This window comes from Phasianus colchicus, chromosome 16 (assembly GCF_987193195.1).
Source record: "Phasianus colchicus chromosome 16, bPhaCol1.hap1.1, whole genome shotgun sequence".
Taxonomy (NCBI): domain Eukaryota; kingdom Metazoa; phylum Chordata; class Aves; order Galliformes; family Phasianidae; genus Phasianus; species Phasianus colchicus.
The window spans coordinates 11218922-11241540 of record NC_143451.1 but is presented as its reverse complement, the minus strand read 5'-3'; the positions used below and the strand labels follow the sequence as shown (position 1 = coordinate 11241540).

At 45.1% G+C, this 22619-nt stretch overlaps 1 protein-coding gene across 6 annotated transcripts in view; it reads right to left on the bottom strand.

Moving 5' to 3' along the window:
• Positions 1 to 22619, bottom strand: part of LOC116237424 (voltage-dependent T-type calcium channel subunit alpha-1H) — a 167647-nt gene that overhangs the window by 13392 nt on the left and 131636 nt on the right. For 4 of the 6 annotated variants that reach the window (XM_090151886.1, XM_090151885.1, XM_090151889.1 and 1 more), the window contains exons 21-28: positions 21407 to 21533; positions 20698 to 20823; positions 19908 to 19997; positions 18758 to 18971; positions 11676 to 11827; positions 9869 to 9978; positions 8583 to 8716; positions 7922 to 7992 (exon numbers count right to left, since the gene is read on the bottom strand). In XM_090151886.1, coding sequence (XP_090008012.1) covers positions 7922 to 7992; positions 8583 to 8716; positions 9869 to 9978; positions 11676 to 11827; positions 18758 to 18971; positions 19908 to 19997; positions 20698 to 20823; positions 21407 to 21533 — 1024 coding nt within the window. The remainder of the gene's footprint in view (positions 1 to 7921; positions 7993 to 8582; positions 8717 to 9868; positions 9979 to 11675; positions 11828 to 18757; positions 18972 to 19907; positions 19998 to 20697; positions 20824 to 21406; positions 21534 to 22619) is intronic. The other 2 variants (XM_090151890.1, XM_090151888.1) reach the window with 1 other exon arrangement.

Genomic DNA, 22619 nt, shown 5'->3' with positions numbered 1-22619 from the left:
CAGTCTGAACGCTGTGTGGTGTGCTGCTATCAGGTATCAGCAGGCATTTGCAAAGAGGCCAAAGGGGATGGTAACAGAATTGCAACGATGCTGAAGTGAACCCAGAGGTTATTGATAATAACAGCGTTACATTTATCCACCCCAGAGTCTAAGCCTCTAAATCACCTCAGAGTGCAGATTATTGGTGATTCAGGCAGGAACACGAAGGGGAGAGTGACCTGACCAGCTAACTGCCTGCGCTTTATCTGCCACTAACTCTGGCCACGTTTACCTTTCCTGCCACTTTTAAATGCCTGTGTCTATCAGCTTGTGATGGAGCCCCATTAGATGTGTGTCGTGAGCCTCATTTTATCTCTGAGTAGCAGCTGGGTGGTGATTTGGGTACCCAAGGAATTCACCATCTTCAAGGTATCTTCCAGTTAACTCTTCAGTTTCAGAGAGTTTCCTTCTCTGAGGTGTTGCTGGATATTCCCACCATGCTGCTTAATGGCATCAGAAAAGTTGTCAGGATAATAATGATAACCCAAATTAACACAGCTGTCACTGATGGGGTAGGTGTTTCTTGTTTGGTTTTGTCTGTTTGTTTCTATTAAAGAAATGGGAACAGTCCAATCACCCAGTGGAGACTGTAATTGCAATAAAGCCTAAGCAGGCTCCTACACATAGAGCTTTGCAATTCTACTAACACTGTTACCACACTCCAGGGAATAATAGAGATAATGCAGTGATGTGGATGGCTGCTCTGGATTATTTCACTGCATGGATTTCTTTGCCTTCTGGAATAATGCTTTCTAGCTCAAGTCTGCGGGTCCACTGACAGTTTGTAAGACACGGGGAGGCAGTCTGCAAAATGACTGTGAATCAGAAAACATAGGAAAAGAGGCACATGCATCCTGCCAGGGAGGCAAACGAGCAAATAATAACAAACGAAAGAGATAAACAAGTTTTCTAGGTTGAATGTAAATGAAAGACTGATGCTGTAGCACTGCAGAAGAGGAGATTGGATTTTTTTTTCAAAGCAGCCTATAAGCTGAAAATTTTACTGCTGTTTTAATGCTTTAGAAGTCAGCCTGCAAACTTCTGGCATTGATGAAATTCCAAAGAATTTAGACTAACATCGAAGTTATTACCAGGTTATCACTCAACACTATTATCCAGCTGCCAACATACAAAGCACGGCGGCCTTGCAGGCAGAAATGCTGATAACTGGTCGTTTTGAACTGAGCTGACATTTGCTCGTAAACAATGTGCACAGTGAGAATTTGTAGAAGACTGTGTATTTAAGATTGTGACTAACTACATTACTGAACAAACACGTCTCATAACTAGTTCAGACAGCACTCACGGAGCTGCTGTGTAGGCTCAGGACATCACAATAAGGCTAAGAAATGTTTGAGGATGCATCTGCCCTGGGCTGAGAGCAGTCAAAGGGGCAGTTTCAAAGCTTGGCTGATGCACAGGATCTCTTGGGAAGGGATTGAAATCTGACAGCAATGTGGAAATGTGACCACATGGGAGACAGCAGCAAGTGAAAGACCCAGGGATGGCTGATGGCCTCATCTGCTAAACTCTACCCAACCCTGTATCTAGACATCTTGAGCTCACAGCTCCCAACTTGGACAGGGTACCAGCTGCTCAGCAGCCTCTGAACACCTGATGCTCAAGAGAAAGCAGCTGAGCAAAATGGATTACCCCTTTTTCAGGTGCTTCAGCAAAACCACTTGGTCTATTTGTGCAGCTTCTGGCTCTCCTGAATCAGTAGAAGTCAATTCCAGATTTAATATTTTGTCTGTCCCAGCGTGTGGCTTTCTGGTCTGCATCACTCAGTAAAGGAAAGGAGGGTCCTCATCAGCCCATGGCTTTCACCAAGGCATGAGCACAGAGAAAGACCCCAGGTACGTTCCCAAGATGGGCTGAGGTGGAAGCAGTGAGGTCAGCCAGCAGCTGCTGAACAGCTAAGACAGCAGGCTGCATGTGAGCCTGTGACCTTGGGTGAGTCATTCTCATTCCCCTCCTGTAACCCAAGATTTCTAATACCCCCGTGAGTGGGTAATTAATGTCTCTAAAGCACTCTGAGATCCACTGAGGCCAGACAAGAAAAATGCTATATGGGAATCATGTAGCTGCAAGGAGCAGGAGGGGGCAGAAGCACGTCCAGGCACTTTTCCCAGCATCCAAAGGCTGGGATGCCTGTGCTGGAATCTCCATCAAGAACAGAGATCCAACTCTGGTCAGAAACCTCAGCTTTGGCAGCCAGTCACCCAGGCAGGCTCTGAAAAGTGGTTCTGCTCTAGCAGCTCTTAACAGGACAGCCTATGCTGTGTTTATCCATCAAGCTCCCCCTGACTGGTGCCTTTGGCTGGGCAGAGAAAACTACAAATAACCCCAGCCTCTGTCAGCCAGGGGCTATCCATCATTTGCTGTGGCTCCAGTGCTGGGGGGAGGCTCGGGCCTGGAAGAAGTGCAGCAGAGATGAAGAACATCTTGGAGATGTTGTTGGTGTCCTTAAGTACCTCAGAGAAACCACAGGAGAAGATGGAGCCACTCTCCACACTTTCAGCAAAACCCTTCTCCCACCACTCCTGCATGGCCTGGGGAGGCTGTCTCTGCTTTAGCTCTTGCAGACACCTCTGCCATTAGCTTTCTGCCTCTCCCTAAGTGACACTGTGGATCCACTGTATGTCCTGTCAGAACCCAACCTCTGACCTATGCCAGTAAAAAGCCAGTATCTGCAAGCACAGGGCTGCAGAGAAACTACACCAAGCTGTGTTAGCTTGATATGCAAGTGCTGTGCCTCCTAAGTGATACAAAGTGATGCTGGGCTGCAGGAGTTGTGATACACATTCCTCTGGACACAGGCCAGTCTTGCTGTCAGTGGGATATAACAGATGAGATCTGAGTTCTCCCATTTCTCAGTTTCCCTCTGTATTAGATCACACTGCTACTAGTAAGGCCAGTTCCCCTGTGGATTGCTGTGCCTTTGGTCCTAATCTGAATATTGCACAAAGACAGTGGTGTTCACCCCTCGTGGGAAGCCCCTGGGGATGCTGAGATGCCAAGTGCTACAGGCAGGTCACTGTGCTCACTGTTAATGCACTGATACCAGGCACCTGGGCACCATCATTCCTCTGCTGCACTGCCAGCTCTGTGATTCTGCCCAAATCCCTCAAGCACCCACTGGTCCCTGCTCTCCCTGCTCTGGATGAGGCATTAATGAAATATTTGTCTTCTGGTGTCCCACTCCTGCAGTGGCTGGTTGAGACACAGTGAGGTTCTTCTTGTGCCTCTTACTGCTCTGACATCAATTATTTCTGCATCACTGGCCCACACCTTGGCATTTCAGTTGGCCATGCAGGCAATGCACACAGGGATGCCTGTCAAGAGCAATTTCTCATAAAATTAAGCCTCTGCCAATCCTTTCCAAGGACATGAGTCTCATCTTCCTTCCAGCGCTCTTCAACCAGAAAAATAAGCTTGGAAACAAGAAAACACAGGCTGATTTGTGCATTAAACCCAAGAGAAAATGGGCATATTTGCCTGGAAAAGAGAGACCATCTGTGTGAATTCCAGGAGTAGGGGAAAAGGGCCAACCAGACAAGCTTGAGGCTGTGATCATCTCAGTGGCGCAAATACAGGGTCACTAGCTGAATGGAATGAGCTCCCCTCAATATGTATCCACTGAGCTCCACAGTGACCAGTGCTACCAGCCAGCAGAGCAGTGGTTTCCTTGTTTAGTGATTTCTGCAGCTTTTCTCTATGGATATCTCTCAGGCAGCTCTGCAAGGCTTTCCAGTGTGTAGCACAATACATACCTACCTACCCAGCTTCCAGAACCAGACTCAGCTAAACGCCTGCTGCTAAGACATTTCTATTCTTGCTTCACAGTCATTGTGTTTCCAGCACCTGGCAAAAACAGGTTGTGCATGTCCCATAACTGCCATTAGACAATGCCAAAAAACATGTTCAAGAGCTACAGATAAGCACAGAAAACTGCAGCACTAAGAAGAGCTGAACTCCTGGACAGGAACAAACTATAGGCTGTCCTTCAGGGGATGAATAGGACGAGGAGTTCTTCACTTTTTTTCTTGGCACAGACTGCATGTGGGGGGAGTTCCAAGCTTTGAAGACAAGGAGGAGGTACGCTGGACAGTCCTGCATTTAATTAATGTGCTGTCCACAGACCAATGGAAAAAAAAAAAAAGAAGGAAAAAGAACTTGGATTGTTTAAATAGATGGGCTGGATCTCAATCCTCGTCACAGCGGTGCAAATCAGTCACTGCAGCAGAATTAGAGTGGTGCAGATGAGCATAAGAAAAAAGAAAACAAAGCTATACAGACTGCCTTGGAAAACAAGTCCTTGTAGCTGTTCAGTTGTGCCTTGTAATTCCATGACTGCCTCATCTGCTTCAGAATTAAAAACCCTACGTTACTTGCTTGAAGTGAAATCATGACATCAAAAAACTCATGGATAAACCAACACCCTTTGCTCCCTTTGTGTCTGCTGCCATTCTGCAAACAAGATTTGATAGGAAAAATCCACATTTTCCTCTTGTTGGCACTGCAGAGCCAGGCTGGCAACTGGGCTGGATTCTGCTTTGTGCTGTCAGCAGTGGTGGCAGCTCAGCACTGGCTGCAGGCTACTGGCAACTGATACTAGAAATGCTGTGCAGACTGAGCTGGGCTGCTCGGTATGGGGACCACTTACACAATGAGCATCTTAACTCAGCCAAATGCAAAGCTATGAGTCTGAGGGTCAAGGGCCGACCATGCTACAGAAAGAGTGAATTGTACATTGTGGGGCAGGGGATGTGAAAGAGACTGAAAGATTACTATTGAATAGGAGTCCTACGGTGCAGACATTGCGTACAAAACCAATGCAGCCACCAGACATATAAGCAAGTGAATAGCCAGCTGAAGCTTGAGTGGTGTCATTCATTACATAACCTTAATGGGGCCAGAGCTCATAAAGAAGAGTAAAAAACTTGAAACACGTCTTGAAAACATGCTTCATACTGAGAGATTAAAGGAGTTCAATGCTCTTCTATTTGTGAGAGTGCAAGAGATTATTTTCTCTTTTGTTACCTCCAAAAAGAAGATCTTGAAGATAAAAGCAAAGTAACATCCAATGAAAAAAACAAACATGGCTAATTCAGATTGAAGACACCAGATTTTTTTTAGCAGAAAGAGCATACACTCATTGGAAGAATGCATTTCACCAACAGTGCACGGCTGATGCCTCAACACTTCCCATCCTTAAACAAGATAGGGTGGCTTTTAAGACATGCTGAAGTCCAGCTCAGAGCTCAGGGCCCTGTGTTATGCTGGGAGCTGGCCTCTGTGGTCACAAGGAAGTTTTCAATCTGTGAACAGCCCTGAACTGGCTGAGTTGGGTCTTGCAATGTCTGAGTGGTGATGTCAGTGCTGGTCGTGCTAACCCAGCTTTGTTTTTAGCTGTTTGGTTTAAAACATTGGATCTATTTCAAGTTTACACCAATGCAGCAGATTTTAGCAATTTGTGCTTTACAGTCCATGACAGGCTTCTTTTATTCTCCAAAAGAGTGCAGCACAGGTCAGAGCTGAGGCTGACAGTGCCTTTCTAGGTGACCCTGGCCCCATTACTAGCTTAACCTCTCAGTCAACCAGCTGTGAAATTGGAAAATGGATTCCTGTTTGAAAAGGAGATACTGTCCTAAGTCTGTGTGGTGGGGGTAAAAGAACCAGGACAGCACAAGCAGAGATGGCCTACAGCAGGGACGTGATGACTGATTCAAACTACCCCAAACACTTTCTGGGGCTAAGAGGGAATGGAGATGGTGGACAAAGATGGTGCCATTTTGAGATCTTTCCCTGACTGCTCTTTGTGTATCTCTTGCCTCTGTATTTGTGCTCTCCTCTATTTCATTTCATTTCTTTTCAGACTCCTGGTGAAGGAGAGGGCCTATGTATAGGAGTAGACAACAGTTTAATAGAACAGGAGGATGCATCAGGGCAGGAAGTCCTTCTGCACTGGAAAACAGAAGCTCGAGGTCAGTCTGTATTCCAAGAGAAGAGACTCAGCCTGTTTTATGACATCCCCAAATTTGGATCAAAATGGCCATGTCCCCCAAGCCTGGGGATAGTTGGTTCTCTAGGAGTTACTCAGGTTCTCTCTGCTGTTGAATAAAACCAAATAAGAAGCTGATGAAAGTCAACCAAAAGAAAAAGAAAAAAAATGAGTACTGTAATGGTAATATCTTATGTTTGTAAGCCCATAAATGGGCATTCTACAAACACCAGATGAAGAATTTTCCCCTGAGCAAATAAACACAGAATTATTTTTTCTTGCCACTTATGTACATTCAGTGAGGATCTTCCAGCTGTGGTTTTAGGCTGCTAAAATAATTGGAGTAGGAACTCTTCCCCTGCCTTTAAAATGAAAACTTTATGAGAAGTGACCACTGTGGAAGAGGTCTCTCCAAACTTCCCTGCTCATCTTAAGAATTTCACTGATGGGCAAAGTGGCACCAGATCTGCTTGGAATATCCCTGGGGATTTCCCTGTAAAAGAGGCTTCAGTTTGAATGTTAGCTGCAAGAACACCAAGAGGAAACAAAAAGCCTGGCCTGCAGCCACCCTATTGTTTGGGGGAAAGAAAAGAGTGAAGAAAGAAAATACAATCTGTAATCACAATGCTTTCAAAAGAAAAATAATAGACACAAATCAAAAGCTTTCTTGAAATGCCAAAACAGGGGTCAAGTTGGTAAATTCCATGCTTCAGTCCCAGCCAAGATGGAGCTTTCCTTCACTGAAAAGGAGATCTGAATACCAAATGGCAAATGTCTCACATCAGAAACATCTTTATGATAGTGATGAAAAGTAGATGGGCCTTTCCAAGAAAAAGAAATTCCTCTTGTTTCCTAGCTCCTTTTAATAGATCATAGCAACAAGCTCAGAGAGGTAGATTTGGGTAACTACACACACTAGTCCTACTAATTCCCTGCTTGATCCTTGAGGTCCTGAGACCCCATAATGGCACTCATTTCTGGACAAAGCACAGCAAAGTTTCCTTTCTGATCTCAGAGCATCTTCACACCATCTTGTTCAGGATGAATAAATCCACAAGAGTCCCTTCCCCACCTCCAGTGCTGCCTGCTATATATTCCTACATGAAATAGGAATGTATAGGCAGCTGAACTCTAAAGACAGGAAGATGAGGAATTTGAACACCAAACCCACAGACCAGCAGAACACAAATAACGGAAGATTTTAAAAACAAAGGAGCCCTAACCTACTTGGATTTCTTCTGATGCACTTCAGATTTTGGGGGGGGGAGAAGTACAAGTCAGCAAAACTTCTTTCCTTCTTCCTCCCCTCCCCTCCCCCCCAGATAAATTGATCCTTAAAAAAGTAGTCCCAGGAACTGAACACTTGAATAATCCTGTCAAGTGCCATTAAGATTGGCAGAATCTTTGTTCTTCTTGCAGCACATGAGAGTTCAGTGATTTGAGACCTCACTTCAGGCATTTTTCAGAAATTCCTCTCCCACTTGGCTTTCAAAGTCTGCAGCTCCTCTGTCAATACATGTCAATAAATGTGGCTGTTCCTGCCTTCCAAAGAAACCTGCTGAGCTGGAAGCTAACTAGTTCCAGAGCTTTCACCAATAGCTTTCTTCATCTCTTCTGGTCTTTCCTGAACTTCTCTCTGTTCTCTGCAACATGCTGTTAACTCTTTTTCCACCATCCTGTTTTTCCCATCTAACACAGACTATGTAGACAAGGCAAAACTCCTCTATCAAGGTGCTGGTGGCAATGGAAAAAGCTGATATCCTTCCCAGCTGGCTTCCAGTGCCCACCGAGCCCCATGGCACAGAGCCATCCCCAGGCCCAAAAGGCACAGTCTGTCAAGAGGAACAAACTGGGCATGGATGAAGTCTGGGAGCTTACCTGGGGAAGAGCTTGTACCACTGTGTCCAGGAGAGCTCGCATTCCTGTGGCCATTTTAAGCAGTTTCAGCACTACAATGAGAATCAAATCCCGTTAAGCAGAGCTGGGAAACATCTCAAGAACCCAGCAAGGAAATTTAGCTTCAGACCTTGTAAATGAGGGGTCCCATCTCTCTTGCTTTCATATCACAGAGATGGCAAGCTCACTGCATCCTGGCAGGGCCCACTGAAAATCCAAACATCCCTACTACATCCCACAACAACTAACGTTAGTGACACTAGTGAAACAAACCTAATGTCACAAAAACTCCAGCATGCCCTAGCAAGAAAATGGGAGACCAGTGGGGAGATACTTTGCTGGGGAGAAAGCATCATCTCAAGCTTTGATCCTCCACCACTGGTGATTCTCTATCAGTTCCTGATCTTGTTTGGTACTGGCACAGAAGGACAGTGAGCCCAGGTCTGAATCAAAGATCAATCTGAGACACCTCTTGAAACACCCACAAAACCCCACCTGGTTTGTTTCTGAACCAACGTTCTGCAGGCTTATCTCCTAACTGTTTTCAAACCAAACTGAAACAGCAGGACTAGAAGAACAAATGGCCAAACCGTTTCCTGACGTGTCTGGAGGGATGGCTGAAGACCTACGGAGCAGCCCGTACCTCTTGCTATTCTCAGCACCCGCATGATGCGTATTATTGTGGGATTGATGGGCAGTGCAGCGTTCATCTCAATTTCCTCCAGCGTGATTCCCACAATTGATAAGAGAACTATGGCCAAATCCAGCTGATTCCACCTAATAGACAAAGAGAGAAAGGACAATTAAAAAAAAAAATTATTAATTGCATGTTGACAGTCATCCAAAAACAGAGAATTAACTTTGAAGATCAATCACAAGCAAATTCCAAAGGTCTCTCTGCTGTCATACCTTCTATGCCCGTGATCTTCTATGTGCTATAAAACCAACTCACTGAAGCTGGCACACAGCCCTGAGCAACAAGCTGCTGTTGGCTGGGATCCTATACTGGGAAGTGCTACTGCCAAAGTTGGGGCTCCTACTGCCCCTTGGTATCCAGTTGGAGTCAGTTGCAGGGACGAGATATTAGGCTAGATGGACCTTCGATGTGATGCAGCACAGCTGCTACCATGTTGTGTCACCTGTTCCTTCAATTAAATTACTCCACTTGAGTATCTTATCTGATTTATAGCCTAACAATTGCTGAGGACCTTCCACACCAGTGCTGCAATACAGCGAGATGTGAGGCTTTTTTTTCAATGCAATTTCCCTATTAAGCAACGTTTCTCATAGCAGCTTCCACCGCCCAGGCAGGGTAAATGAAACAAACACACCGGTTTTGTGGAAAAGTGTCTGATCTCACCCTGCTCCCCAGCAAGTTGCCAGACCACAACGTGCTCTCACACACAATTGCCTCTGGCTGAATGGTAGAATATGATCTGTAGGCCTCTGAAGCTAGGATCTGAAGGCAGTGGGGTGAACACAACTATCTTTACCTTTGCCAAGGGCTTCTCTAAAGCCAGCAGCCTACCAATGGAATGGGTGGGTCCAGCAGCAGAGCAGATTTGCCTGTAGAACTGTGAGTGCACGCTGCCAAAACTACTCTTCTGAGGACTACATTAATGCCAACAGGTTTTCTGACCGCTAGGCTGAGCTGGTCATGTCTGACAGACAGGCAGATAATGGCAGAAGGAGGGGGTCTTGGATTTTGTAGGATTTCCTGAATTCCCTCTGCAAAGCAGTCCCAGCTGCTTTTAGGATTTTTAGTTCCGATACTATAAAGTTTGCACCCATGGAGAGGCAGCCCTTTGCTCTCCCTTGCGCACAGCATGCGGTACTACTGTAGTGATGCTACATTTATTCAGCAACTGGCTTTGAAACTGGGTCACTACAGCTCCGTCCCAATTACAAAGGAGTTTAAAATACTCTCACCTGTCCTTAAAGAACCTTCGAAAACCAAATGCCACCAACTTCAGGACTGCCTCGAACACAAAAACTATGGTGAACACGTAGTTACAGTACTTCAGGGCTTCATCCAGTGACTGAAAGGAGAGGCAACAATTAAATCAATCTGCCCTTTCCTCAATCCAGTGCACAGGGACTGGCAGACACAAGGATGGGAAAGCACAGCGATGTAAGAATTAATGACGTAATAGACTGCAGAACTCTGGTACAAAATTACACTAAATTACACAGCAAAACACAGTATTAGACACTGATGCAGACCAAACCTTTATAAGCACTAATATTAGATGTGCTAAGAACAATAAGAGCCATCAGTCCTCCAACTTCACTACACAAATTGCTCAGGGTCTGGGACAGAGAGAAAATTGTATCACTTTCCCACTAAAAAAGTTTACTTTTTCTGAGCTGCCTTAATGGATGATTTCATTCCTGCATGGCAATCCTTAGGACAATGGCTTTGATTAAAGCACTCAGGAAAAATATATAATATTGGAGATGGATTAAGTCTTGCCTTCTTGAAAAATCTTACATCTCTAAAGCTGAGCAAATATATCCATATTTGGTGCAATGCTCACTCTCTATAGAGCTGCTCTCGGAAGTCAGGAATCCACAGTGTTTATACTTCAAGATGATGAGTGTTTATAATGGATTTGATTGGAATTAGAGGCCAACAATAGCAAAAGAATCTTGCTTGGATCTTAAAATAGATTGCTGCAGAGTAAAACAGCTCTTTGGTTGAGTAAGGATTTGGAGAGAGGAGGGAGGGAAGGGAAATTTAGTTAAATGAAGTACAGGTCTCTTACAATAAAAAACAACAACAATGAACTTTAAAACAGACACAGTTGGAAAAAAAATGCATTAGAAGAGGAGAAAAAGGCTTTTCTGCTCTGTTGACAGAGGAAGCCTCAAACCACAGGAAAGCTGTTCTTCTCACACCGGTGTGATGGCTGTGCTTTACTGACTCTAAATGCTGATTTTTTGGGAACAGGAGCTGAAAGTTTTTCAGATGTTAGAAATCCTCAGTGCACCACTCACTCTCCCTGCTTCTGTTCCTAAAATGGAACAGCTAAGTTAAAAGAATGTGGTACTATCTTCTATTTCATATAAAGCTCACTGCCTAAGCCCGCATTCTTGGACCATTTGTGATGGTTTGCGTGCAGGTTTACACCACGCTGTTAAACATGAACGTAAAACAAGTATAAATCCGATCTCATCTGGATAAATAACATTTACATGTGAAACAGAGACTGTTATGTAAAGGAACGATGGAGGCAGAACAGCATTCAGACCGCTGGCATAAAACACACACATTACCCTGTGGCTTGGTGCCCCCTGGCTTAACTCCCAGGAGACATTTGCAGGTTACCTGCAGAACGTGCAACACTGAAAAAGCAAACACTAAGCCTACAGCTCCATGAAAAATAATGCAATGGAAGGTTAATATATGCTGCAAATGTACAGGCTATGTGATTTATACCAGAAGTTTGGAAAAAAGGACTTGAGGATATGTGAAGAAAAAAAAGAAAGGCTATACTTAGAATTGGTTTATTTCAAACTCATTGAAGAAACGTTGCTCTGCATGCATTAGCTTCGTTGTTATATCCATTAACAGAATGTTCTAAAAGCCTGGACTAAAACACAGCACTGTTTTACAGTCTGAGAGTCAGTCAGAGCTGGGATAAGAAGAGAAAATATTTGGACCAGTGTTTTCTTAGCAAAAGTACAGTTTTGAGCCCACGTGGCTGCGTTTCACACACTGACAGATGGCTCCTACCTTTGGCTGGTTGTAGTGCTCCATCGACATAGTGATGACGTTGACTCCAATGATGAAGGTGATGAAGAGGTCGAGATAGTGGCTGGTGCAGAGGGTGTGAATGTATTTCCGTGCTGGAGAATAGTCAGCGTAGTAAGGCCTGCGCTGGGCTTCTGCAGGAAAAGACAAAGAAAGGCAACGCAATGAGCGCAGGCCCTGCTGCTGGCTTGGCAGCTCTCACAACCACACCTTACACACACAGTGCAGGCAAAGTCCTTGGGAGAACTGACTGGAGCACCTGATTGAAGGCAAAACGCCTCTACTCAGCTGTGAGGTCTTTAAGAACCACTGTGTGCATCTCAGGCTGAGCCAAACTCCTTGGGTCTGCAGAAGGGACCCTCACAGCACTGACAGCCAGGTCCTCTTCTCCCCAGGGTTCCCTGTTCATATTGCTCTACCTCAAGCTAGGGGACAACCTTCACGTAATGAGACTCTATCACAAACCAGGAAGGGTGGCAAGCAGGATGGAAATGAGAACCAAAAAGCTCCAAATCCAGCAAAGCTTCAACTCCAGTTTAGAGAGAAGGCCCAGGGCAGGTCTTATTGCTCGGGACTCCAACACATCTCTTCTCAACCAGTTGTTGACATGTTACGTGTAAGTAAGAGAAAAACATAACCTGAGCTCAACATCTGCATGAGAAGGCTTCTGGTGTGTCATTGAGGTCTACAGAGAACACAGCGACGCCTGTGGCAAAGTAGAGCACATGCGTGAGGGTTACAGCACACAGGACAGCATCACCAGCAATGGAGCGGGGTGCTCAGCGCTCCTCTCTACAGACATCATCAGGAAGAGCTCCTCTGCAAATATAATAAGGGCATGATTGCATCTAGAAAACATTCAGGCTCTGACTGCATTAATTTTATCTCTCTGCCTCCGGTCATGGCTCCTTTCTTCTCTTTGAAATAGGGAAACTTCTGCACACGACCAATTTTGCAGGGCTGTTCCAAGGCAAGTGTTTGGACGCTGCCCCATGACTGAATTCTATTTACTGCATGCATCTCTTAAATTAGGCTGTGACCATGAGTTGGCTGAGGGCACTCAGATGGACTCTCTTTTTGAAGTTAAGAAATGTAAGTATTCAAAGAGTGGACTCAAGGTCAAACTCAGCATTAGTGCAAGTTCTGCAAGTGGAAGAGACTATGCTGGAGCAGGATTGTTCATAAAAAAAAAAAGGGCATTTTTGCAAATATTTCAGCAAATTCAGCTTTATGTGTAGTAACAGTTGGCAAAAAGGGTATCTCTTCACCTTACAAATAGGGAGGGAAATGAGGTTGAAAGCACTCAGTGCCCTCGTGAAATACATAATCCACTCCTCTCATCTTGTTAATATCTTTCAGATGGAGTGACTCTTGAAATGTGGTTGGTTTTGATTTTTTTTTTATTGGTAGTGCATCTAATGCCAGATTAGAGTCCAAAATCTTAAAATAAATGAGATAAAAGGAAATGGAATCTGCTGCTCTCTTTCAACTACTCTATTTTTTATGACAGTTAAAAGTGGAGTGGAGGCATTCTGAAAACATTTCCTTCAGACTGAGGTCACACAGACTTATTTTTTTTTCTGCTGAAGGGTGTGGGAATGCAAGGTGAAAGAAAACACAGCTGTTTTTGAATCCATTTACATGTTGCTTATGTGCCTAAGTCCTACCGGCCATCTTGGACTCTCTTTGCTATTGAGCTCGGCTGATCTGGTGTGTCTAAAAAGCAATCATAAAAATATAAAATATTACTAAAGTCTGTAAAATATGCTTTTGTGTGTGTTCAGGATTTTGACACGCTTGGTTTGTTGTTGTTTTTTTCCTTTTTTCCCCTGTAAATGTCTTTTTGGAAACTGAAAAAACAACTTCTGGGAAAGTCTGAGAGTACCCTCAATAGGTTGTATATATAGTAAGGGTCTACTTATTAAGGACTAACAATTAACTAACAGACCTCAGGAGAACACTAGCAATGGTGGGCAGTATCTGGATCGTATCTGAATACCCTGCTGGCCCTGGTCATCTGGCTGCCCATGAAACTTGGGACAGGTTTACCTTCAGCCAGGATGAGGGAGCTCTGGGGAACGCCTTTCAGGGTTAGTGTGCTCTGCACCCCTGAAGCCAGATTAACGGATGAAAAAAACATCTCCTGGGGGTACACACACAAGGACAGTCTGCGATACAGTTGGCAATGCTTGGAAACACATGCAACAACACTGTCATACTCAGTGCAGCAACCCATGCAATGTCCATTAGAGGAGATACTGCTCATGCGAGGCTAATGGTAGTGAGCAGGGCAGTGCAGGAAGGGCAAGGCAGCTTCTGCTCTTGGCGATGCTGGTATTAGGCTGGGGCAATCCCATGATGGCAAAAGGTTTGCAGGAGGGTGAAAGCAGAGAGAGATCAGTCAATGTAGCTACACTGCAGCTCAGACCCTCCAGCAGTTTGGGTGGAAGTGTTCACTGCACACACCTGCAGCTACAGCCTGCTCAACCAGAGAGGTGGGCTCTGCAGAACCTGGACTGTGGGTACTTGGGCACTGCAAACAGGGAACACTGAATACATCATTAATTAGAGCAGGCAGAATGCAACCTGAGCCTGGCTGCTCCACAGAAACAGCTTCTGTGATCAGACTCCAGCCGGCCAACTGGCAGACAAACATCAAATGCAGACAAGCATCCCTGCAGCTGCAGCTGATGGTTTGAGTTGGTGGAAACATGGGAGGGAAAGGGAACACCATCAAACACAGACAAAAGGAAAACCACAGTCCTGTCTTGCTTCCACTTCTGAATGTTGCCTAATGCTTGGAACTCACCTCTCTGACGAGTATTTAAACTTCTTTGCTTGTGATTCTGCTGACATAAAAATTAATGAAGCACTGTCTCCCAGCTAAAAAGCATTTAGGTTGGCATTACAATTGCTTGCTAAAGCTCCTCCATTATTCTCCTCTGCATGAAACATTAGAAAGCCCTAATGGCTTTATAAGCATGCTTGGCACAGACTAGCTCTATACCTGCAGCTGCCTGGAAAAATAAGCAAGATGGTTTGATAATTCCCTAGTTGGAAATATTAAACGCTAAGATATGCAGTGCCTGAATTTTTAGTTACAGCTCAGATGTTTCTGCTGGATGCACGGCATTGAGATGGGCTGATTTAAATACCACTGTGTGCTGCCCATGATTGCTCATCCCTAGAGAGAAAGGCTTACAGTCAGTGCTCTGAAAGGTATCTATGTCGGGTCTTAAAACAAAACCAGCCTCTTGCTTCTACAAAGCCCAGATGCTCGGCTCTGTATTGGGAGATGCCACAATTGGAGTTTCCTGCCCTGTTTTTGGCACACAGTGTCCCCCAGACCCACTTTCAGCTCTTGAAGCCCAAGGTACCGCCTGTGTCTGACCCGACCTTGCTCTGCTCAGCGGCTGCTGGCTTCACCAGATGCAGGTGGGTTGGGTTTGGCCCCGTGTGCCGAAGGCAGAGGAGATCAAACCGATCCATGTGACTTTAATCAGAAACTTCAATCTGGGGAGGCTGCTTTCAGTCGGTGTCTTCTGAGAACTTCATTAAAAGGCTTAGGAGCGGCAGGATGATTAAATTACTGCACACTTATTTAAGTGGTAGATAGAGCTGATGGAGGTAGGGACTGTGTCAGAAAAATATTCTAGTTTATCTTTGCAAAAAAAATACTCCATGCAGTTCTATCTCTAAAAACACATCAAATACATTTCTATGGCGTATTCAACCCCCGCTCTCTTTTTTTTCTTTTTTTTTTCTTTTTTTTCTTTCATGTGAGCAGACTTAACTGGCAAACCCCCTGTTTACTGCCGTGCTGGAGAGCTGTTGCACCTATTTTGCACATGAACAGTGTCTGCGGTGCATGGATTACAAAAGCACTCACCAAAAGGTGATGGGAGGGGAGAAAGGGACAGGAACTGATGAGTCACTACAAGCACCCAGAAGGGCGCTGTCAGGACACTGGTGATAGGGATAAGCAGAGGGGCAGCTCCCTCCTCTCATTGCTGGCCATGCTCAACTGGGTCCAAACCCTGGATCCAGCCTGCACAGCTTACAGTTTCTTCCTTGGGTCTGCTTGGATGGGTGACAAGCTGAGGTTTAAATCTTTTCCAGTCCTGAGCTGCAGCCTACTATGCCCAAATGGTGCAATCCTGCATGGAAAACCTACAGGTGCCCAAAGATTTCCATACACAGAAACACACACAGGGTCACCACACACTGAAGACATCACAGCTCCACAACAGAAAGGACACAATGACAAGGTGGCACACATGGGCAACTCCAGATGGATGGAGGCTGCTGTTAACAGCCCTACTTCTTCTTTCCCCTACCATCTCTTCAAGTAGCTGAAGGAAAAGCACGGCTAGGCTGCCCATCGTGGCTTCCTGCCTCCTCTGCAGGACCACCAGTCTGCTGTCCACCATCCTGTCCCATGGGGAGTGGGCTATCTCCCACACACTCTCCCATGTGGGTGAGAAGCACTGAGATGGGGTACATGGCAAGCTGGGCAGTCTGCCCCTCATCACTGTGCAGCATCCCATGCCAGCACACACACATTAGCACTCCGGCAGACTCACGGCCACACATCACCAACCACATCTTACATCTTTCTGAGACTGCTCCTTTTTTTTTTTTTTTTTTTTTAAACCAAATACAATCGTTTTCTAAATTACCCAGGAGGAGAAAACCCCTCCCATTTGAATAAAAAACCCCAAACATTCAAATCTATATAACAAACCTCCAATACGTGTATCTGATATTTGATTTTGCCCCGCTAACAATGCAAACTTGGATGCTGAGTTCTCCAGGCTGAACAGAGGCAGGTAGGAGACCTCAGAGCCAGATGATCGGACATAACCTCCCAGCAGCCCTGCACGTGGCCAAATGGTTAGACTCTTGTTTGCTCTATTGGACTTGATCCCCTTCCAGAAAGCTGTCTTCCTCCCCGTGTGCTCTCAATGAATTGTTACAGCCTACATCTCCGTAGTGCTTTGGTCTGCAGCACAAAACGTCTTCTTGACTCCATCCTATCTACATCTAGCTGGCTAAAGGACAGTGTAACTGTCCTGTAACTGTAACTGTGTCCATCACTTTGACAAGGACTGGCTTTTTCAGTGCCTGAGCGGTGAGCCACTGACGTGCTTGTAATAAGATTTACTTACTAATCAGGGACAACAATTGGCTGTGGATAAGCTACCCCACCTTACCTGTGCCTCAATCTATTTTCTCTAAGGATGCTTTATGTTCTTTGTCTGCACAGAAGTTATTTTTCTGCATATAACCTTTGAGTTTATCTGAGCATCTTCTTGGGTCAGCACTCTGGGGTAGAAGAACTGCACATGCAGGAGGACTTCTCCTACTCTCCTTCAGGGAGCCTGAAACTGATTGCTTTTATCATGCTTGAAATGCTGCCTTCAGGGCTTCCTCTTCTAATTCTAGCTGGAGCCCCAAACAAACTTAAAGAACAAGATGGGAAAAGAGAAATGAAATTGCATTTGAACTCTTCTAAATCTTCAAAGAGATTCAGAGGCTGTTTGTGACTGGCTAGTTTGACCGAGGTTTGATTTTAACCCACCTTCTTAACTCACAACTAGCTAACACAAAATGGGCTTGGCCTTCAGTCAGGTGCCAGGTCAGTCTGTCATTAAGGCCCTGAGGGTGCAGAAATTAGTGCTGAGGTCTCCTGTGACTCTAATAAAGAGAAGCACAAGAGCAGGAGCGGAGCTGCAAGGGATAGAGCTGCCTGCCTTCTGATTCAAGTGTGTGGATGAATGGAGGGAATTGGCTAGGGATGGGGTTTCTGTCAGCAAAACCTCTGATTGCTACGTCTTTACAGCCAGACAAAAGACTATTCAATCTAAATGCAATTTCTCTGCTTAGAATGAATACCTATGGGTTGATGTTTGGGAGACAACTAGCCATTTAATCACAATGAGATATTATATCCTTACAAGAGAATTCACACACAGCATAGTGCTAGGCAAAGAGTTTTCTCTGGCAAGCAGGGCCAGAAGCACTCAGCCTTATCCCTGATCACAGTGGCCAAGTCTCCTTGCTTACTTCTGCAAAATGCTTGCCAGCATCTAACACAGGCTATCCCTGTTTGCTAGAACTGCCTGGGAAGTTACTGTGGCGGGTTTCCCGGCGGTTTCCCTGGGAATACTCTCCAGCTGCTATAGGTTTATCCCTGGTGAAGCCTGCCAAGGAGAAGTGGAGGTGAGAATTAATACATGAGAAACCCTGGGAAGGTTTGAGTAAGGAAAGGAGCACGTGCTCCAGTGTTTCTCTGGTCTGGTCTGATTCTTACTAAATACACTAGAAAGCAGATTTCAGCTAAAGATTTTCTGTTTCACCTTAATGGTCCTGCATCTGGCCAATATTTGCACATATACTGTTTGCACAACAGAGTGCCAGCATGTAGCACTGAAGGACTTCCCCCAGCCTGTGATGGGGCAAGCATCTCTTGTAATGGACATCTTCCCAAGAAGGCTTTTCTGGACAGCCCCATCTGAGGGCTCTTGGTATGTTCATGCCCTCATGCATCATAGTTGTAGCATGCGGGGCCATGCACTAGGACGCTAAAAAGCATCACAACTACTTGGGCTAAGAAAAGAATTGATAAATCAAACCATCACCATCATCATATGCAAGCGGCACATTAAGCCTCAGGGATACCCTCAGGACCAGCCCTCACATGCACAGCAAGCATTGCAGCTGTTTACTCACTGCATCCCTCAGTCACACCACGAGCTTCTGCTTGGTGCTTGGGAGCGTTAGGGACACCTTTGCCTTGCAGAGTGTACCAGTTCCTGCTACAGGACTCTGCTTGGAGGAGGATTTGCTCCCCAGCCAAGTAAACAGGTAATGCTTTACATCAGGCTTGTAGAGGACAGTTCCAGGGTGTTGGCAACCTGAGACTTAAGGTACTGCCAACCAAGTAACGAAGCAAAACAGCCTCTTGGAATCCCACGGAAACAAAATCAAAGAGAAATGAAAAATCTTGCTTTGGGAGCAGGCAGGGCTCAGAAAGATTTTGGTTTGTAACGCAGTCTACCGACCAGACAGGTACATCTCCTTACTCCTGCGCTTTTTCTCCAGGCGTCTCAGACGCTTCTCCTCCCGACGCCGGGCCTCCTCTGCCTCCTGGTGCTGCCGGCACTTGTGGAAGTTCTCCACCACCACCCCCACGAACATGTTGAGCACGAAGAAGCTGACGATGAGCAGGAAGGAGATGAAGTAGAGAAGCATCCAAGGGTTATGGTTCTGGATGGGCTAGTGAGGTGGAGGAGAAAAAAAATGAGAGAGAGGAGAAGTGATGCGGATGAGATATGTGCAAGTCGGCGTATTTGGCACCACGTAGCTAAAAGACAGTACTGTACAGCTGTGTGGGGAGGAGGAGAGTGCTGGGAGGACTTACATTTTTCCTCCTATTCATTTTTTACTGACTGGAATTGTAATTTTTTTTTGTAAAACCTGCCCTAGTCTCCATAACTTGGCTTATGGAAATTATTTATTTTGGCACTTACTTCGCATAGCTTAAAATAAATCTCAGTGCATCTGTATCATCCCACCTGGGTGGTTTTTTTTCAGGTAAAGACAGGTTTCAGCTTATTTTTTTGAGATAAGTGCTCACTGTTAATGTTTCTTTTTTCTTACAGGACATTTTAAAGCAGCAGAAAACTGAATGCAAAGAGTTACAAGTAGTTACAATCAGGTACTACTCACAGAAGACTCCTGACTAACCTTTGCTGATGTCTCACATCACAGAATGCTTCTTTCATGACATCTCTGGTTGTCTCCCCATCTCATGCATGTTTGCTCATATTCATCAGGTCTTCCATGGAGCCACAGTGCAATAGCACACATGGGACAACTCACGAACTATCATTGTAATTAAAATCCTCATCAGTGCTTGGCTGTATGCTACAAGGGGTGCAGCCACTAACAGAGCTGTTCAGTGGAGGGCAGAAACCCTCGGCAGCCTGACATGGACCACAAGTAGGTCCCACAACTCTGCTCCTCCCTGGCACTTGATCCAATGATTCTACCATGATTCTATGATTCTACAAAAATGAGGGTTGACTGGGTGTATCACTGATGCTTGATGAAGTAAGAGATAAAAACGTATGCAGCTTGTGGAACTTCAAAAACCAGTCACCCAAGTATGGAATTTCTGATGGCAGCACTTTTAATCTCCTGGTACATTACCTGTTGGTCAATACCCACAGCATCCAGACCATCATACATGATGTTCACCCAGCCGTCTTTGGAGGAAAGGACAAACAAGGACATGAGAGCCTGTAAGAAGAAAAGCAGGGAAGATTGTTCTAGCATTTTAGCCCTCAAGGAGGAAACTAGCAAGGGGCAATGCGCAACAAAACAATGCACAGCTCCTTACACATGATCTGGCCCGGTGTTGGTGGAGAAATGCAATATACTGTGGTTTGGTTTTACCTGTTTGCATGTCTGGTTTAAAAGTGAGCAAACTGCTAACACTACTTCTCCCTCACATATAGATTGATTTTTGCTCAGCCACATCAGGCTGCCCAGTTGCTTAAACATGATTAAAAATCGATATCAGGCTGGCCAAATGTCATGAGGTTTGATAAAGTAATCATACACCCCAGTTTCTATATGGGCTTCCTACAGTACAGAAGACCTTATTGTTTTTTCATTTGTAAATCTAACATCTGGAAGCCAAAAGATTAAAAGTGACAGTTGAGATCCACACAAAAGGGACTGCATGCAAAAACAGCTCTTCTAAGACAAAACTCTCTTATTAAAGAGAAACTGTATAACTTTAGGCAGTCTGATTGCAAAACATCAACAGGTGACCTGATTCATTCCTTCCCGAAGTCAGAGTTGTTTCTGATTGATGATATCTACGTTGTTCTTGGAAGCTTCCTCTTGATCGATGTTCTACACCTTTCTCAAAAATACATTTTAAATGCTCACTTACTAAAAACTGGTACAAAAAATCCCTCAGTGAGGGCTTTACCTGTCCCAAATTGTCAAAATTGTACTTCCGCCGAACCCATCTGTAGTGTGCATTAGTGCAGTCAGTCTTCGTAGTGATGTTTTTCACATCAGGACCATCACAGTAGTAGAACTTGCCTTTAAAAAGCTGTATTTGAGAAGCCAAAAAGAAAGAAAAAGAACAAAAAAAAAGGAGCAGTTATGGAAAATCTGTCCCCCTGATTAATCTTTCTGTCCCCTGGTAGAACTTTTTGCCAAGTTCAAATTCCTTTTCTTTCCTCCCAGCTCAGACACCTGTCTTAACGCACACAGCAGGAAACGAACTCAGGTGAAAATTCAGGTCTTGAGACAGAGTTGCTTCTTGCCTCAGACACAACAGTAGGAAGGAGATCCTTCAGTCCTGCTCTGTTCTGATGGGGGATAAGAATCTCTCCTCTAGAGGAAGAGCTATCCTATAAATCCCAGCACACAGAGCCAGGCGGGATAGCTGGAATCTGTTTTTCCCTTCCCCTAGCCAGAGAGGTCTTGTCTTCTATCTTGTGCACCTTCCAATGAGCAGATGTCAACCCCACCCATGAGCACTCCTTTTAGGGTCTGCCTTTTCTTTCCTAACAACAAATTGAAATCCTCTCCTGGAGAGATTCAAACTCATTACTTCCATCTTAACCCCAGGTGATAAAAACTCTGGCAGCAGCTGCTTACAGACGGCAGTGATGAGGGAAATACTCTACCTGCACCCCTAAAATCCCAAAGATAATGAAGAAAGCACAGCAGATGAGAACAATATTCCCAATCGGCCTCAAGGAGGAGATCAAGGTTTCTACCACCAGCTTCAGACCTGGGGCTCTGCTGATGACTCTGAAAAAATAGCAAAACAATGAAGCCTTTTTTTTTTTTTTTTTTAATGCATTTCATATTATTGTATGTTTGTTTTTCCTCTCCTGCTTGGGCTGCAGTGAAGCTATCACAGCCCCTCTCTATCTGCAGGCAGCATTCAGAGATGATTACTAATGAAATTAGGCAACCAGAACATCCACAGTTACGTTAGATGGAATTAAAAGTGTAAGACGCTGCGTAGGGCAACCACTTTCTAGTAACAGAGAGGAGGAAATACTCTCTACTGGCAAGATATCATGGAGGTTCCCACTACAGCTTGGTCCAGAGGGCTGGGTCCCCTGAGGCCCCTGTGAACAGAGCAGAAGGACACAAAACAGTGCCCACCTTGCCACCACTGAGATCACCAGAAGCCTCAAAGGCAAGGTCAGAGTGCTCGGCTGCCCTGCTGGCCCAAGCCTTGTGACAGCATCTCAAAAATAGTCATTTTGATTTGAATTTCAGTTTGTGCAGCAATGAGTTCCTGAGCGGACTTGCGACCAACAGCTCCACAGCCAAAAGGTCATCCCAGTAAAGAGCAGCATGGTTTGCTTGCTGTGAGGTGCTAAGAGGCCAGGCATGCCCTGAGCACAGCCTGGAGCAGGTGTTGTGGAGAGCAAGTATTTTCCTTTTCTGTTTAAGTGCCTGGAGAATGGCTCTCCTATAGGTGTCTGAAACATGTGTTTGCATGCAGAAGTGTAAGCAGCCTGAGCAAGCTTTTCTGGGCAGGCAGGTGTATTGACAGAAGAACACTAAGGGTTTTTTTAGGAGGAGCCTGCAGAGCCATTGCAGGGTAATGAGGCTTTCATACCTGCCAGACACAGAAAACATCAGAAGTGTATGCTGCAGGGACAGAGGGTTTCAATATGGTCTTGTTTGGCTGCACATAAAGTGGCTGTCTGAGCTGCACCTACAAAGCATTAGGAATGGTTCCTGGAGGAATCCTAGAAGCTGTAATAAGTGAAGCCACCATCAGGTGTGATGGATTCCTCTCTATTAATAGGATCTGGCCTAGTTATTCTCCAAGACCAATTATTTTTTCCCCTTATGTTTTCTTATGAGCTGCCTGTG